The sequence below is a fragment of the Channa argus genome, chromosome 17 (genome assembly GCF_033026475.1).
Source record: "Channa argus isolate prfri chromosome 17, Channa argus male v1.0, whole genome shotgun sequence".
Lineage (NCBI taxonomy): Eukaryota > Metazoa > Chordata > Actinopteri > Anabantiformes > Channidae > Channa > Channa argus.
Window position 1 is genome coordinate 6,255,652 of NC_090213.1, and position 17,279 is coordinate 6,272,930.

General features: G+C 39.2%; 1 protein-coding gene across 4 annotated transcripts in view; it reads left to right on the plus strand.

Moving 5' to 3' along the window:
• The window catches only part of fam184ab (family with sequence similarity 184 member Ab), a 114,134-nt gene that overhangs the window by 85,186 nt on the left and 11,669 nt on the right, over positions 1-17,279 (plus strand). For all 4 annotated transcript variants that reach the window (XR_010911277.1, XM_067482718.1, XM_067482720.1 and 1 more), the window contains exons 15-18: positions 903-1,056; positions 3,340-3,467; positions 8,873-9,057; positions 14,414-14,560. Coding sequence is in view for 3 of the 4 variants with exons in the window: in XM_067482718.1 (XP_067338819.1) it covers positions 903-1,056; positions 3,340-3,467; positions 8,873-9,057; positions 14,414-14,560 (614 nt within the window). In the remaining variant the exon portion in view is untranslated. The remainder of the gene's footprint in view (positions 1-902; positions 1,057-3,339; positions 3,468-8,872; positions 9,058-14,413; positions 14,561-17,279) is intronic.

The following is a 17,279-nucleotide window of genomic DNA, read 5'->3' on the forward strand; positions in this document are numbered from 1 at the left end:
TGTTGGGCTAACACTGCTGTGTTTTCTTGCTCAATCTGATGTGGTTTAATTATCCATAAAGTAGCAATAACCAAAGCTGGTTGAATGTCATAAGCATGGTTTGTAGCCACTGTTTCTGTCCATGCATAGATCTTTAGCAACAACCAGCTCAACAGTGTAATTTCTCTACCGCTAAGCCTTTAACCGGTTATAAATCTTTAAATGTGAGGGAGACCTGTCTTTGTTTTACAGTGCATTTTGAATTAGGAGGCTTCCTTACTTCTACAGTATTTGTGTATTGAAAAACTGTACAGTAGACAGTGTATGGCTTCACCCTTTTTTCCTAAAAAGCACCAAAATAATAACCGACTGCATTTGTTTACAGTCAAGGCCGTGCATAAAAAGGATGCACTGAAATGAAAAGAAAACCTTTGAAACTTTTATCAGACCTAAATAATGAATTTTCTGTGCTTCACAAAGCAATCTGACATGTGACCTCCATTTTCCCACAGAATACTGTAGAAATACGGTGAATTCTTGTCATTTTCTTCTTCTTAAAGCTGATGGTTCAGTGCCATTTTAGTCCATGTACGATAATTGCTCAGTTTCTTCTTATGTCCTTACAGATATGTAGAGGATTTTAAAATGTTGCTAAAATGCTTCCCTATCTATTTCTGCCTTACTTTTCCACTTCTTAAACCCCATTTCCTCATTTGGCTTCCTTCCCTTTCATTCCATCTCCTCTTCCTTAACTAATTTTCTTCTTTCGCTCTCTCCTTCCAATCTTTTTTTCACCCTACCTTCCCCTTGATTCCCTCCAATTCTGTTTTTATCCTTTTTCATGTTTTCCTGCTCTCTCTTTATTCCTTCTTTCCATCCCCACTCAACCCTCCCTTTTCCTCCCCCTCTTATGTCTCCATTAGGAATTGGAGGAGCGTCTCCGCCATCATCACCATGCAGAGCTGCAGTCTCTCAGAGAGGCTCACCGTCAGAGCATCGAGACACTCAAACAGCAGTCAGAACAAGAGCTGCAAACACTCCGCTTTGAACTGGAGGACGAGGGCAAAGCCATGCTCGGTAAGGTCGTGGAGTGTGAGTGTGAGTGTGTGTGGAAGCATGCATACAAAAAGATTCACCCTCCAATGACCTTTTGCCACATTTTGCAGTGAGATGGGATTTTTGGTCACAGTCTGCTCTGATTCTACCAGGGAAGCTGAACTCACAATAGAAGAAAAATAAAAAACAAACTCTGGATCCTTGATAATAAGTAAAAATGTTTCTGTCCAATATTGAATAGAAATTACATTTTTATATAACATTTAAATATGAAACACTATCTACAAGTCGAGTCAAGCTGTCATTGATCATAATGCCGAATGAAGTTTAGAAGCCTTTTTAGAAAATGGGTGTTGAACAACAAGTTACTACTTTGCAGTTATAAGATCAGTAAACTACACAATTTGTCACATTCTCTACACAGTGTGTTCCAGGTGATAATTACACTGAGCAAAGCTTGTTCTCCTCAACAAAGTAACAGTTAGCATTTTTTTTCCTGCAGAACCAGCCTGGTGACCACAGCTCCTGCCCTCTTTAAAAGAAAAACTAAGTTCTGCAAACTACGAGCAAATGACAACAACAGCACTTAGCAAACAACCAATCACAGCCAGCCACTGGCTTCATGTTTGTACCCGAGCTTTGACCAGTTGATTTTCATGCCTTCGGGACCTTCATTGACAGCATTTTTTAAATGCTCTGTTAGCCATTGGTCTTAAAATGTAAATTAATGAATAACAAATTTGATCACTATATCAATATCAAAAAAGATTTACAAAAACTTCATAAATGCTTTTTGTCTTTGTTTTATTTACTACTTTACACATGGAGAAATTTGTAAAATATACTATTCCAATCCATTTGGCCTGATATTATTGGTATATCGTTCTGTAGTTTTAGGTATGCTGTGTTTTTTGTGAAATGTAATTTATTATATACCTACATTACAACTTTAATAAAGAACATTTTATCAAAATTTGATAATACTACAGTATATATCTTAACACTAAACCAGTCATACATTAGAGAATTAATGTTAGCATTTATTTAGTTAGCTACACACCAGCTCCCTTAGAGAATTTTAAATATACCCTTCCATTATTACCAGTTTAACTGTGGGATCCCTAAAGTTACTATAATCCAGCTTTTTTCCTGTCAATATACAATTTAATGTAACAAATCCTTTGAAAACATTTTGGGTTAGGTCAATATACAGTATATGTAAATAGAGGCCGATGGAATGGATTTCTGTTTGCACTTGCTTTTTTATTTATTCTTCATGTTCACATAAGGCCTACAAATCATATAAAATCTTGAAATTTATAGCAGAGTGAAATATTACAGCAGGACAAGGCCAAGTTAATTGCTGTGACCATTTGTTATAATGGGGAACAGTTCTTTTTATAAATATTTGCTTTTCTTTTACTATTTTGTCAGTAATTACAGCATTGGTGTCTACAGCACAGCCTGGAGCAAAAGACATATAGATGTTTTTTAATTTCCTTGTGAAAAAAAAAACACTCCACAAACTGGAGCATGACTGCTCTGTGTTTCTGGCAAAGAAAACACTACAAGGCACCGTATTTTATGCAGTGTAGGGAGAACAGTGAAATCTATTCTAAGAAGTGTTTGTTAAGTAAAACGAGGACATCGGCAGAGATCTAAAGTCTAAGATGACCTAAAATATCTGTAAAAGTGCTGGGAAGTTTCAGTCTCATCCAGTTTTTACTGCTAACACACCAGTGCTGTGCTTTGATAAATGCTTTTCCATTAACCTTCATGTTATGGTCCTGACACTGGAGAGCTGCTTCCATCTATCTCCAACCTCCCACATCCTGACATTTTTTATTACCCTCTTCTCTTTATCTCACTTCCCCTCTTATACTGTATTTCATCTGTGTGTGTGTGGGTGTGATTGCGTGTGTGTGTAAGCAGTGTATCCATGTGAACTATTGGGAATGTGAAAAACTAAAGTGGTCAGTCATGAAGTCATTGTAGCTTTCACAGCTGTTTTTATTTTGTGCCATTACAACCTTGTAGAAGGCTAATAGTAGCCAATAGTGCTAATAGTGCTAATAGTATGTTCCCTCGCTGTTCATTGGAGTGAGGATTAAAGTGAATAAAACGCTAGCAGAGACACTTTTCTTTATCTATAAAATAAGAGACTTTGTTTTTAGACATAAAGCTGGAGGCAGCCTTTTCAGCAAGTCTTAAACTTACTGAAATTCAAATGTGTAGACAGGTTTTGTCTCCCCAGATGCATTATGACTTCTAGTGTCCTTTTGTTCTGTTACATTTCTCCAACAGCCTCTCTGCGTTCAGAGCTGAACCACATTCATGCATCTGCCATCGAACACCTGAGACAAACCCACCAACAGGAGTCAGCTGCTTCCAAGGCCGAGCTAGAGAAAACACTGGAGAACAACCGGACACAGGTAGGACATGGTGGATGTGAACTGGTCCGTTATGAAAGCTTCAGTACATGTTGGGAGAACTGTCTCAGTATTTGCATTTCATGAACAGAAATTACAATTTAACAGCTGTACGCACAAAAAGTCATATATTGAACCAATTGTTCAGCACTATAAATACATGAACATCTACACACTCTCCACCATCTTTTCTTTTAACACAAAGAAACACTTAACTACTGCACAGAGACAAAGCCACAGTAATAAATGAGTCTCTAGTCAAGCGCGAGTCCTTACATCTTCCCCTTTCTTTCATGGCCAGAGTGAAGATTGTGTGATTGGAGTAAATCCACATTGTGTAGACACCCTAGGGCGTCTCTTTCACACCATTAAACACATTTATCCACAGTCTCCAGGGAATTTATTTTAGTAAGAAGCACAGAAAGACTTATTTTATGTACTGTCTAATGAAGTTTTACTGACTTTAGAAAGCTGCTAGTTTTACAGTTGCCTACATGCTTATAGACATGAATCAATGGTTTTTAATTGATTGGTATAATATCACTTTTTATATTATAAATAAAGTGCTTAAGTTGGGAAAATTTAATTTATTTATTCTTTTAATTTATTAAAAAAAATGTTTTTCTTTGTCCTTTCGGCTTATCCCGTGAGTTCAGTGTCGCCACAGTGGATCATTGTCCGCATGTTGCTTTTACACCAGATGCCCTTCCTGACGCAACCCTCCCCAGTTTCTACCGGGCTTGGACTGGCACTGCACAGTTGGGGAGGGGAGTGGGCTGTTGGGGGTTCAGTGTCTTGCCCAGAGAGACTTCGACATATAGCCGGGACCGAGGATCAAACCACTTACCCTGTGGTTTCTGTCTTTTAATAATATTTGTAATATTTATAATTTCTTAGTTTGATTTATAATTTCAGAAGTTCATTTCGAGTAATTTTGAGTTGATGGTCAGACAAATACAACACCAAAAGACCTTAGATTTAGATCTGTGGCACCAAGCTGAGAGTGTGGTGTCTCTGTTGGCATCTGTCACCCGAGTTTTTTGCAGTGTGTCGGGAATAGTCAGACGCTGGTGATGCCTTCTCAAAGGACCGTTTACTTCTTCTTATCCTGAGAATTATTGTTTAGAAGTACCCATAAACCATTCATATTGAGTGAGAAGAGTTTAAAAACAGGAAGCTAATGCCGCTTTGTTTAAAGTTTGTGTATCTGCAGTCCTTGGTCTTCCTCTTTCCCTCCCACGTAGGCACAGGACATATGTGCTCTTCATTTTGTTTGTTTGTTTGTACTTGCTTTGCTTGGCTCTGTGACAGAAATGAGATAGGGATGGAGATAATATTAGATAATGCAACCAGCATGCCTCAATTAACACCTGCTGCAGACTCTCTTCTCTCGTCTGTTGTAAATATCCTAATTAGACCAAACATCATGAATTCCTCTCTCATCATCTTGTGATCCAGATGTTCTAGCAAGAATACACAGCTGGTGGTCTTTACCCCACACACCTCACTATTAGACCCTTTCATCTTTAGTTGCCAAGCTAATTTTTAAGTGGTAGAGTCTGTAGTAAGCATAGCAAAACATGGATTCACCTGTCATCACCTGTCAGTATCCTGCAGTGCACCAGCTACTCTTGGACCCCCATGTGGGGTCACGGTGAGTAATAAGCCACAAGAATTTAGTTGTTTGTTCAGTAGGGAAAAGTATTAATCCACTGAATGTAATAAGAGTCAAGTAGATAAGGGAGCCTGTGTCTGGGGTGACCAACACCATTTAATATGGAAATTGTGTTGCCCTGTTACAGCTGCTCTCCACGTGAAAAGTAAAAAAGAAAGGAAAAACCAAGACAATAAACAAGAACATGTACAAACTACTGATAAATAAGTAAAAAAAAAAAAAACAGCCAGAAGAGTAAACATAAATGAAATAAAAATACTAGACTATTTAGTCTATTCAGTCCCCCGTCCTTTTTACAGAAGGGGGATGAGTTGAACAGTTTAATGGCCACTGGGAGAAAAGATCTCCTGTGTTGTTCTGTGGAGCACTTGACTGTGATCAGTCTCTGGCTGAAAGTGCTCCTCTGTGCAGCCAGCACACAGTGAAGTGGGTGGGAGGGACTGTCCAGGATTGAGAGGAGTTTGGACAACATTCTCCTCTCAGACACAACACAGAAAATACAGCCTGCTCTGTGTTTCCCTGTATACTGATGCTGCATTAACTGACCAGTCCAATTTACAGTCCAGGTGGACACCCAGGTAGTTGTACCTCAAACTACTTCCACCCCGTCCCCGTATGGGTAGAAGATTGACAGGAGTCCCAGACTTCCTTAATTCCACCACCAGTACCTTCGTTTTACTGATGATTGTGCATACACCAGTAAAAAAAAATAAACTGTCCACCACTGATCGACACTCCGTTATATCTCCACCATGGATTCATTCAACAACCGCAGAGTCATCAGAAAACTTCTGAATGTGGCAGGACTCTGAGTTGTACATAAAGTCAGACGTATAAAGGATGATGAAAAGGGAGATAGAACTTTCCCTTGGGGAGCACCTGTGCTTCAGGTCACAGTGTTAGAAAAACAGTTCAGCAGATGAACATACTGGGGTCGGTCAGTGAAGTAGGCCAAAATCCAGGCGACCATGGGGATGTCAGTGAGCATGCTCTTCACGAGCATGAATTCCTTGTTTACTGTGCCGGAGCCCTAATGGCGTATAAACTAAAACTTCCTGAGTTGAGTCATCGGCATGGAAGAGCTCAGCAGCAGACAGCCGTCACGCTGTGTTAAATAATGTTTTTATATCTCCAATTACTTAACAGACTGGGGGGAAGAGACTGAAGACGGCTTGTTTGTGTGTATGTATGTGTGTGTGTGTGTGTGTGTGTGTGTGTGTGTGTGTGTGTGTCTACACATTGTCTTCCTGAAGATACTTAACATGTTTGATCTGACACAGCTGTCTGATCAATTACTTCATCATTAGTATCTTTTTGACAGCCAATATCTGCTCTGTTCTATTTCCATCTATTGTTCTATATGGATGTTGTTTTTAGTGTTTGTGAAAGTTTTTGTTTCTTCGCTTGATACTGTATCTTCAAAGAGCCGTCATTTCCTTTTATGGCTCTATTACTTCAAGTCTTTGGCCTTTATATTTTTTCACATAGTTAAATTATTAGTTTATTAACGGGTTGAATAATTAGAAATGCATCAACTATTTTTATATTTGATAGTTTAAGGGAGGGAGAATACCGATCATCTGCTGGCACCTGCTTCTTAAATGTGAAGACTTTCACATTTGTGTTATGCGAATATAAACACACTTTACTTTGGGCTTTTGGTGAGTGAAACCAGCCAGAAAATGATTTGTTTTTGCAGCCTAGGGTTTTGGGGGTCCATGTGCTATTTGTATCAAGTAAGCAAGTACTGGTAATACTTCAAAATGTACCAAGAAAAGGAAAGCGAAGAAAAAACATAAATAAAAAAAAAAAACAAGAATAAAGATAACTGTCATATTCTTAGTATAGATCACACTGTCTGTCAAAGTGTCCAATTAATAACCACCCATCATAGTTCTAAAATAAAATTATAATCCCATTTTCAGTAGTTCAATACATTCTCATTCAGATAGCGAATTCCCTTTCTTAATTCATATTTGCATGTTATTTATCTTTCAGCAACTTAAAAATTAGCGTAGATATGTACATGTGAAACAGCACAAATTCCCTATGCTCCTTCTCATTTTAGCTAAGATGTTTGGAGATGTTATGGAGTTTTGATAAAAAAACATGAGGACCTAAAAAAACGATCAAATGAGAAAACGTGTTACCATCTCTCTCTTTGTCCATGATGAGTGTCAGTCCGTCCATAGGGGTCAGAAATCATCCAAATTATACATTAAATGTTTTTCATAATGTAAGACCAGTTTTAGGTCTGATATAAACCATTTTATTTGTTAAAATTCTCACTTATCTTCTCATCTGTTTTGCTTTTTGTGTCTCCTCACGTCCTCGAAAGGTTCTAGCTGTTTGAGAAGATGGAGAGTAATGAGTCATTAAAGATTAATTTCTGCTGTTCACCGTTGTGCTTTAGTTTGCCACCAGCTTCATGGACAGCAGAAATCCGGCCTCTACATTAAACTAAGATGCTGAGGGAGACTGAGACAGACCTTTGTATTAGTCAGCAACCTTAGAGATTCTAGTGTTCTTTCTTTGATTTTCACATATATTGCACCTAAATCCAACCTTGTTCAAATCCACCTTCTTTATTTCAACAGCACTATGACCACAGTGGACTCGGGATGCATTTACACTAGTATTCACATATTTTTCCTGATTCAGATAGTGTATCCAGATCAAGATAGTTTAATGACAGTTGTAAATGAATGTTAGTCCCTAACATCCGATTGAGTTATGCTCAGGTCAGCCTCCATGTGTAAAAACATTGGAGTGTGTTTTATACAAAACAAGCAAAAGTTGTACTTCTTGGTTTTAAGCTGAGTTTTAGAAGTTATGCGTCTCTAATCTAAGAGACATTGCAACAGTGACTTCATTGTAAAGGTCACCTGGCAGCCTGTTGTCTTCATGTGACACTTTGATTGAACCTACGCATCGTTCACGCCAACCCAGCAGAGACAATCACTTCTTCATTTTCTCACTTCCAAATCATGACTAATAAAAGATCTTGTGTCACTTCGAAGCTCAGAAGCAAAGAGCAGCTCTGCGGGGCTTCATGAGTAATTTGGATATTTGGCCGCTGTTTACACTCACTTATTTGGAGAATGGTGATAGTTCAGTTGTTGAACGAGTGAATCGGACAAACGGGAAGGATCTGCAAATTCCACTGTCCTGATGGTGACGGACATTGTTCGTTTATTTTTTTTTTTATATATATATATATATATTGTTATCCTTCTGATCTTTGACACTGAACCCCAACTTAGTTGCTCCCGGGGAGTGTTGGCCAATTGCAGAACAGCTCCCCCATAGATGTTTGTGTGTGTGTGTGTGTGTGTGTGTGTGTGTGTGTGTGTGTGTGTGTGTGTGTGATTGTGGGTGCGAATGGCTGAATAAGAGGCAGTGTAAAGCGCTTTGAGTGCCAAGAGGTGGAAAAGCGCTATGAAAGTGCAGAACATTTATCTTTTCAGTGGTTTATGTATTTCACCAGCATTTAAGAGCCAGTGTATTCATCTGACCTGTTGCACTGTGCTTAAAGTTTCTGTCAATGAATTAAATTGAAAAACCTGTTATACAGTGGAATAAAAGGTTCATGGACCCTATAGAATATTCTGTATTTCTGAAGCAACTTGAGTAAAAACACAATCCCATTTTCACACAAGTCCTAAAACTAGATAATGAGAACTCAATCAAATTGTTCTTATTGATTTATGTAAATTTACAAATGTCTTTTCAGGAGCGTGAGTTGTTCGGCCGTATCACTGAGCTGCAGGAGGAAGTATCCAGGAGGAAGAACCACATCGCTCAGCTGGACCACCAGATCCACACACTCAACGAAAATATCAGTACTCTGACTAAGGAGCTGGAGCTGAAGGGCAAAGAGGTGCTGAAAATCCGCAGTGAAGCCAATCAGCAGATCAGGTATGAGACAGTATTCAGAAATTCAGAACACGCAACAATGAAATTCAAGCTTTGGTTCCACCGTTAAATCACAAAAGGATATTTTTAATAATTAACTTAAAAGTGACATTGTCCAGTATGTTCCCATTTGATCCCTTGCACCCGGGTTATCTTGACGATAATTTTCATCTGCAGTTCCTCTGGCGGCTCCCATCAAAAACACAATCACAGCGTGACTGAGAAGCCTTTAAAGAAACGAATATACGCTCATATCCACACAGTGGACTTGTTTATCTGTCATCAAAAGATTGTCATGCCACTGCAAATGGAGCAAAACGTTTAGACGCTTTTGAGAAAGATTATACAAGCAAAATATTGTTTTGTATGTATAGCATAATGCGTTTAGGGCATATAACCAAAAAAAACAAAAAGAGGGTTTCACCTCTTTTAAAGGTTAAAATTGTTGCACATCTGCACAGATGTTTCCGTTAACCCTGCTTCTCCATGAAAAATAGTTCTTTGTTGTCTTTTTCACCTTTTCAACAGCAATGAATGTTGAAACCTCCAACGAGCAGGTGTGCAAAGTGGTCACCTGTAACCCTCCTTACAACATTAACAACCAACAACAAAATCTCTTCTTGAGAACAAAAATAACATCTAATCACTTTTGTGCTTTCCATTTATTCTGTAAATTAGTTTCCTTTGTGGAAAAACTCAGTGTCATGTCTATCTCACACATCTGCTGAGAGTATTCTAACTGGATCAGTAGGAACTGATTTAAGTGAGTCTGATATTGAGGTGCATTCATGTGGTGTCATGTTCTGTAATTTAGAAGAGGTTTCTCAGTCTCACCGCGGCCTTTAAGAAAACCGAAACTGCCACATTTCTATCATCTGTTTTCTACTACAAAACACTACTGTGTCTTCACTTTGTGTCAGATTTAGTTTGTCTAAAATATTCATGGTCTCACAGATGGACTTGTCACACACATGCATCTAAAGTCAAAGCTCAAGCAGCACACACCAGTGTGTTCACAGTGCAGTTTATCTTAATACTCTGTAACCTGGCAACCAAACCACTGAATATTTTTCTCATGAATTCAGAGCGATAGCTCCTATGTACCTTATTTTTGTTCCTTTTGGCTCCATTTTGGTGGCATGTAAGCAAAGCTGATGGGTTTTGTACGTTTTGTCTCTTATTTTGAATTCTTAGTATCACTAGTCACAGAAGTATCAGCTTAATCTTTTGAGCCTTAAGAATCCTGAATACAGGTTTTAGTTCTATTAGTTAAAAAAATACTTGCATATCCTTTTTTTTTCACTGGCAGTTTTGTCGCCTTCGAAACAAAATTCAAGTACAGTACACAACAAGAAATAACGTGCAGTTGGCGGCGCGTGTGCACTAAGCTGTCGAGTGCTGTTTGTATAAGCATATATTAAGACCTGCTGGCAAATAAAACTACCCTTAAAGAAGTAATGCTGAACACCAGGCAATAGGTGCAACAGTTCCACATTCAAGTTTCAAAGAACTTTATTGCTCCCATAGAAAAATTGTATAATTTGATGGAATTTGTGCGATTTGATAGTGCTTATTATTGTCCTATTTGTTTAGTTCATACTGTAGTCAATACAATAGTCTGTCTAGGGTCTGGAATAACTTCACACGTTGCCATTTTCCATCTTTCTAAAAAGTGCTGATCCCTGTAAACATTGCCCTGTTCTGAATCTCCTTATTCATGTATCATGAGCATCCAACTGCATATGTGCAGCACCTCTGGTAGAAGTATGTTGACATCAGCTGTATGTTGACAGATAAACTAAACAGTCTGACAAAATGAGAGTACCAAAGATTCAACGTTGGTTTTAGCACGTGTATGGTAATTATTTAGAAAATAACAAAAAATATTCTTTAAAATACAATTTGAAGGCGAAAAAGCACATTTCTTAAAATGTTACAGTAGTCGTCAAGCTCCCCCTCCTCAAACACACAGTGGACCCTGTCATCGGCGTGTTTTACCTCCCTGATTTCATTCGGGTGACGATAGTTGCCGCAACTGCACTCTGCTCACATACTGATGAAAAAAACAGCAACATGAAAGCGAGGCCCAAACTAGGCAAATCAGTGTTTCTCTCTCACACACGGTCCTTCCCTCTCCATCTCTGTCAGGAGCCCATTGATTAGAAGATGTGAAGGTTATTTAGGGTAAAAGCAAAATAGACTCTATAATCATGTTTTTCCCTGTGGCTTGTTATGAATTTTTTAAAGTGCTGCACGGCTAATGTGATCCAGCTTCTCGTTAGAATCAGTGTGTAACCATGGATTTATGTGTGCGTCTATTTGTTTGAAGGTTTTTGATGGCTGCTCCCATGGTGATTTAGTCTCTACCGTGTATTCATGTGTTGCTCACTTGCCTCCTCTCGCTGTCTGTCTCTCTCTCTCTTTCTGTCTCACTCTCTCTCTGCCTGTCTGTCTCTCTCTTTCTGTCTCACTGTCTCTGTCTCTTTCTCTGTCTCACTCTCTCTGTCTGTCTCTCTCTTTCTGTCTCACTCTCTCTGTCTCTTTCTCTGTCGCTCTCTCTCTCTGTCTGTCTCGCTCTCTTTCTGTGTCACTCTCTCTGTGTCTCTCTCTCTTTCTGTCTCTCTCTCTGTCTCTCTTTCTCTCTCTTTCTGTCTCACTCTCTCTTTCTGTCTCTGTCTGTCACTCTCTTACTGTCTAACTCTCTCTCTGTCTCTTTCTCTGTCTCACTCTCTCTCTGTCTGTCTGTCTCTCTCTTTCTGTCTCACTCTCTCTGTCTGTCTGTCTCTTTCTGTCTCACTCTCTCTGTGTCTCTCTCTTTCTGTCTCTCTGTCTCTCTTTCTCTCTCTTTCTGTCTCACTCTGTCTTTCGTCTCTGTCTGTCACTTTCTTTCTGTCTAACCCTCTCTCTCTCTCTCTGTCTGTCTCTGTCTGTCTGTCTGTCTCTGTCTGTCTCTGTCTCTCTCTCTGTCTATTTCTTTCCCTCTCTGTCTCTGTCTGTCTGTCTCTCTCTCTCTTTCTGTCTCACTCTCTCTCTGTCTGTCTCTCTCTTTCTGTCTCACTGTCTCTGTCTCTTTCTCTGTCTCACTCTTTCTCTGTCTGTCTGTCTCTCTCTTTCTGTCTCACTCTCTCTGTCTCTTTCTCTGTCTCTCTCTCTGTCTGTCTCGCTCTCTTTCTGTATCACTCTCTCTGTGTCTCTCTCTCTGTGTCTCGCTCTCTTTCTGTCTCTCTCTCTGTCTCTCTTTCTCTCTCTTTCTGTCTCACTCTCTCTTTCTGTCTCTGTCTGTCACTCTCTTACTGTCTAACTCTCTCTCTGTCTCTTTCTCTGTCTCACTCTCTCTCTGTCTGTCTGTCTCTCTCTTTCTGTCTCACTCTCTCTGTCTGTCTGTCTCTTTCTGTCTCACTCTCTCTGTGTCTCTCTCTCTTTCTGTCTCTCTCTCTGTCTCTCTTTCTCTCTCTTTCTGTCTCACTCTGTCTTTCGTCTCTGTCTGTCACTCTCTTTCTGTCTAACCCTCTCTCTCTCTCTCTGTCTGTCTCTGTCTGTCTCTCTGTCTCTGTCTCTCTCTCTGTCTCTTTCTTTCCCTCTCTGTCTCTGTCTCTGTCTGTCTGTCTCTCTCTCTCTTTGCTGGCAGGCTCATGCGCAGCACATTTCTCCTTTTGTTACATAACTCCCCATCTGAATCCTGGTCACAGGGATAAAAATAGGCTGATAAATAAATAAAAAGGAAGCAGAGAGAGATAAGATGTTCGCCCCTCAGGGAGAATTGGCCAAGTCAGAGTGAGAGGCAGACAGACTTCCATGTTTCTCCTCCATCCTCCTACTCTTCTTCTCCTTTGCCTTTTATTAGTATCATCTTTTATTCCCATTTCCATCCACCTCCTCTTTCTTATTTCCTCCTAGTAGTAACAAATTACGGATTGTTTGATACACTATCTACACATTTTCTGCACGTGTTTATCACTGTACATACAGTAATCTGCCACTTTATTAGGTACTAGTACCAGGTTTGACCCCCTTTTGGCTTCAGAACTATCTTAATTCTTGGTAACATAGAAGTGCTACAAATATTTCTTTGAGGTTTTGAGTCCTGTTGACACGATCGCATCACACAGTGGCTGCAGATTTGTCAGCTGCAGACACCGTAATGCAAATGTTCCATTCCACCATTTTTGAATACAGTAAAATTATTGTCATGTTCAAGAAAGCAGTTTGATATGATTTTAGCTTTGGGGCATTAAGCATTATCCTCCTGGAAGTGGCCATCAGAAGATGGGTACACAGGTCATAAAGGGATGGATAACGTCAGTGACAATGCTCAGGTAGGCTGTGGCATTAAAACAATGCCCAGTTGGTGCTAAGGGTACGAGTACGACAAGGAAATATCACCCAGACCATCACATCACCACCATTTCAGTCACCTTTGTTTCCCTTTCTGAAATTGAGTTTAAACTTCAGCAGATCATCTTGACTATGTCTACGTGCAAAAATACATTCAGTCATTTGTGTTTAATATTGGTGTTAACAAGCATTTAAGGTGTACTTAATAAACCAGCTAGTGAGCATACACCAAGTGTGCTGTACATAAAAGTCATGCGTTGTGGTAAAAATTGGTCTGAAACATAACGACATACAAACAAATGTCTGTTGGCACAACATACTATACGTAACACAGTCCTGAAGTGAAGATACTGTGCAAATAATGTAAATTTTAAAAAAATTATATTACAAAAAGCCTCAGTCATGGAAAGTAGCATTCAGTATTTACTTCAAGTACTGTTTGACTGACAAAACCTTGCTCACAGTGCTACTAAACTTAACGTGGTACCTTTTTGGAGTTGCTTTACACTCTAGTTTATTCTACACTGACACTATTATATTTACTTACTTTGCATAACTAATGCTTTAAAAATATTTAAAGAGCGTTAAGCTATAAGGCAGCGTTATACCCCACTACAGGAACTTCTTCAAAGATTTTACCCAAGTAAAAGTACTAAGCAGATTATCTACAGTACATTTTACTTAAAGAACAAAAGTAAATGTACTCTACTAAGAAGATGACCAAATTTTGTTTAGACATAATGCATCAGTTATGCTGTTAATGTTATAAATGCAATAATTTTGATATTTATGACATTTAGCTAATGATACATAATAATGCATAGGTGTACTTAAGATAATGAATGCAGGACTTACGTGTCATGCAGCACTTGTACAATATTGTATTTACCCATACCTGACCAATTTAACCAGAGTCAGGATTTTTTTTTCCCAAATTACAGTCTACAAGAAAACTGTTTTATGGCTATGGTAGGATATGAATCTGTTGCTTGTTTCTGAACGTTCTTCTCTTCTCTCTTCTCAGGGCTCATGAGCAGGAGTTAACAAAGAGACATGAGAGGGAGCTTGCCGAGCTGAGCGCCGTCCACAGCAGAGAGACACAGAACATGTTGTCAGACTTCAACAAAGCCCAGGAAGTGCTCAAAGACAAGATCTCTGCCCTTCAGATACTGTATGTACACACTGAAAATACTGTCTGACTTTATGCTGTGTGTTTGTATAACTGTGCGACCATGAAGGCATGTGGCCTATGAAGCAATTCGGAATCTTAACCTAAGATTGCAGTGTGTCCAGGTCAGCTTATATGTCCCAGATAATATAACTGTGTGCTGTCAGGTGTCAAATGGAAGCAAAAAACAACTTACAAGTTTTCACTGGGGAGAACAACAGGCGAGACATTCACACTTGTCTGAACACTCTCCACACAGTCTACAGAGTTACATTCTCTACACCTGATAATCTCCTCTCTCTGAATGCAGTACTTGGTAAAACTGCGTTTAAAACTGAACTTCCTGCTTGGTCATGCAATGATCTACGTAATCACTGCACCATAGGCGCAGTGTTTCTAAATATACTGTAAGTTATAGTGAAGCAAGCACATCCGTTAGACATATTTCCATATGTGTCAGGTGAAGTGGAGTATAAGTAGGAGGGGGCTGTGATTAATTACTTTCTTCCAGTGCTTGTGTCCAACGTTATAAACAGCAACAGCAAGCAGGATGGTGCATGATGAAACTGGCTCGCCATGAAAGCAAAGCACCATGGATTCACGGCAGTCTGATGGCTGTACAGCCTCAATCTGAGGCCGCATTGTTCTGGAAAAAATGCATTTCATTTTCAAAACAATGCCAAGCACAAAGAGATACAATTACTCCATGAAGTCAATGATAACTAAAGGAAACAAATGCCATCATTGTCTGCTGGCTCCTGAATCCATATGCATGAGGCATAGTGTGCCTTTGTGAGTCTGTGGTGTGGAGTCAGTTTGATTAAAAACACTGTTGCGTGACACGTCGGTTTCTACAGGTGGGATTTTCAGACAACTGATCCCAATTTAATGAGAGATTGATATCAAACAATTTCAGTTGATGAGTGGAAAAACAAGGATTTTATCATCTTCATCTTCATTGCGCTGTAAGACAGCGCAGACAGCTGAGGTCTGTCATGCACTTATGTATTTCTGCATTGATTTGTGGTGAGTCCACCAACTGCACTGGTTCAGAGTGGATTAATGTTAAACCAGTCAACGTACAACAACTAAAAAATATTTTGCAGTCCTGTACAATTTTATGTATTTATATTTTATTTGCGGGTTAATTATCCAATTATAATCCCCTACTATTCTAAAAATAAGTAGTTCTGCCGGTGCACCTTGACGTTTGGTACTTCATTGTCTTTTTCCTGATGATGCTGTTCTACTTTTACTTAAGTAACACTTTAAATGCAGGACTTGTAACATTACTCCACTGGAAGAAGATTTCTACTGTAGAACCAGGAGGTCAGGTTACTGTATGGGGCAGGGGAAGCAGATGGTGAAGTAAAAATGATGTCTGTATTTGTTGATTGTATAAATGCAGCTTGTTGAGTTTGCAGCCAAAGAGAAAGAATGTTTATACTGACAGGATGATAAATGCAGCAGGACTAAAAAGGCAATTAAATTGAAGTGATTTTTTTTGTTGATGGACACCCAATGAGGAATGAGAGGGAGGGACTATACTCAAGCTGAGAGAGTTACGAAGATATAGTCAGACGACAAAAAACAAAAAACTGAGCTAAATAAAGAAAAGCCATATGGAAAACTCTGTACAGCACATGCTGTGATGTGTGAGAGTCAGGAGATGTGCAGTGAGCTAGCATCCTCTTCAGAGCTGACCTGCTTTTAGTGTAACTCAGCTGGGAGCAAAGCGCCACCTGCTGGACAAAGTCAGTTCCTCCAATTAGTCCAATAATCCATTTGGACCATTATTGCATCTACAAAGAGGGTAAGAGATTGAAACACAGTATTACACAGGCTGCGTGGTTTGATTTGAGGGTAATGGGACACGCGAGCAGAGGGTTTGCCTATAAATAGCTTTAGAATGTTGTATTATCAAAAGTTTAGTAACTTTAGGGTTTTTTTCTTTTTTTATATTTGCACAAATAGAAACAACAAAAAATTAAATACAAAAAAGTGGTGGGAGAGGTCTTGACACACTGACCTGTGCAGAGGACCATCACTTTTTTATTACACCCGTTATACCTCATTGTCACACAGAGACAAACAGAAAATTGACTTAAGTTTTTCAGCTTTCAACTTTTTGGACTTGGAGTCAAGCTCTTGCCTACTCGACTACTCGGGCTAAACATGACAAAAAACACTTGGACATGATTTGCATGTCTAGTTTTTGTGTTTGACCAGTTTTCTGAGACAGGTTTAATGGTCAGCAGTTTTTAATTGTCTGGCAGTTTCATCACTTTCCCAAACAAAGATGCATTTCTGGGGCTGTGGCCACAGATGATCCACTTTCTCTCATATAATTAACTTAAACACTGATCTATTTTAACCACCAGCCTCATCTCCTTCTACATAATTAATCACTTTGGTGACAACAGCCTTGTCTTTCTCCACAAATTCCTCTCCCTTAATGGCCACTAAGAATGCCAGCTTCATCACTATTTCAATGCTTTCTCCTGCATCTTGGGTTTTATTGATTGACTGAATATATAATTACAATCAATGTTCATACAGCAGTTGTCAAATTAGGTTAACCTGCAGATAACCAGAGCAAAGGGCTTTTACTTAACGCTACAATAGCGATGCACCCACCACCACATCTGCACCTTGTGTTGAAGGATGGTTTGCAGCCCTGAAAACACTCAAATTAACAAACACATTAACACAACTATAGAAG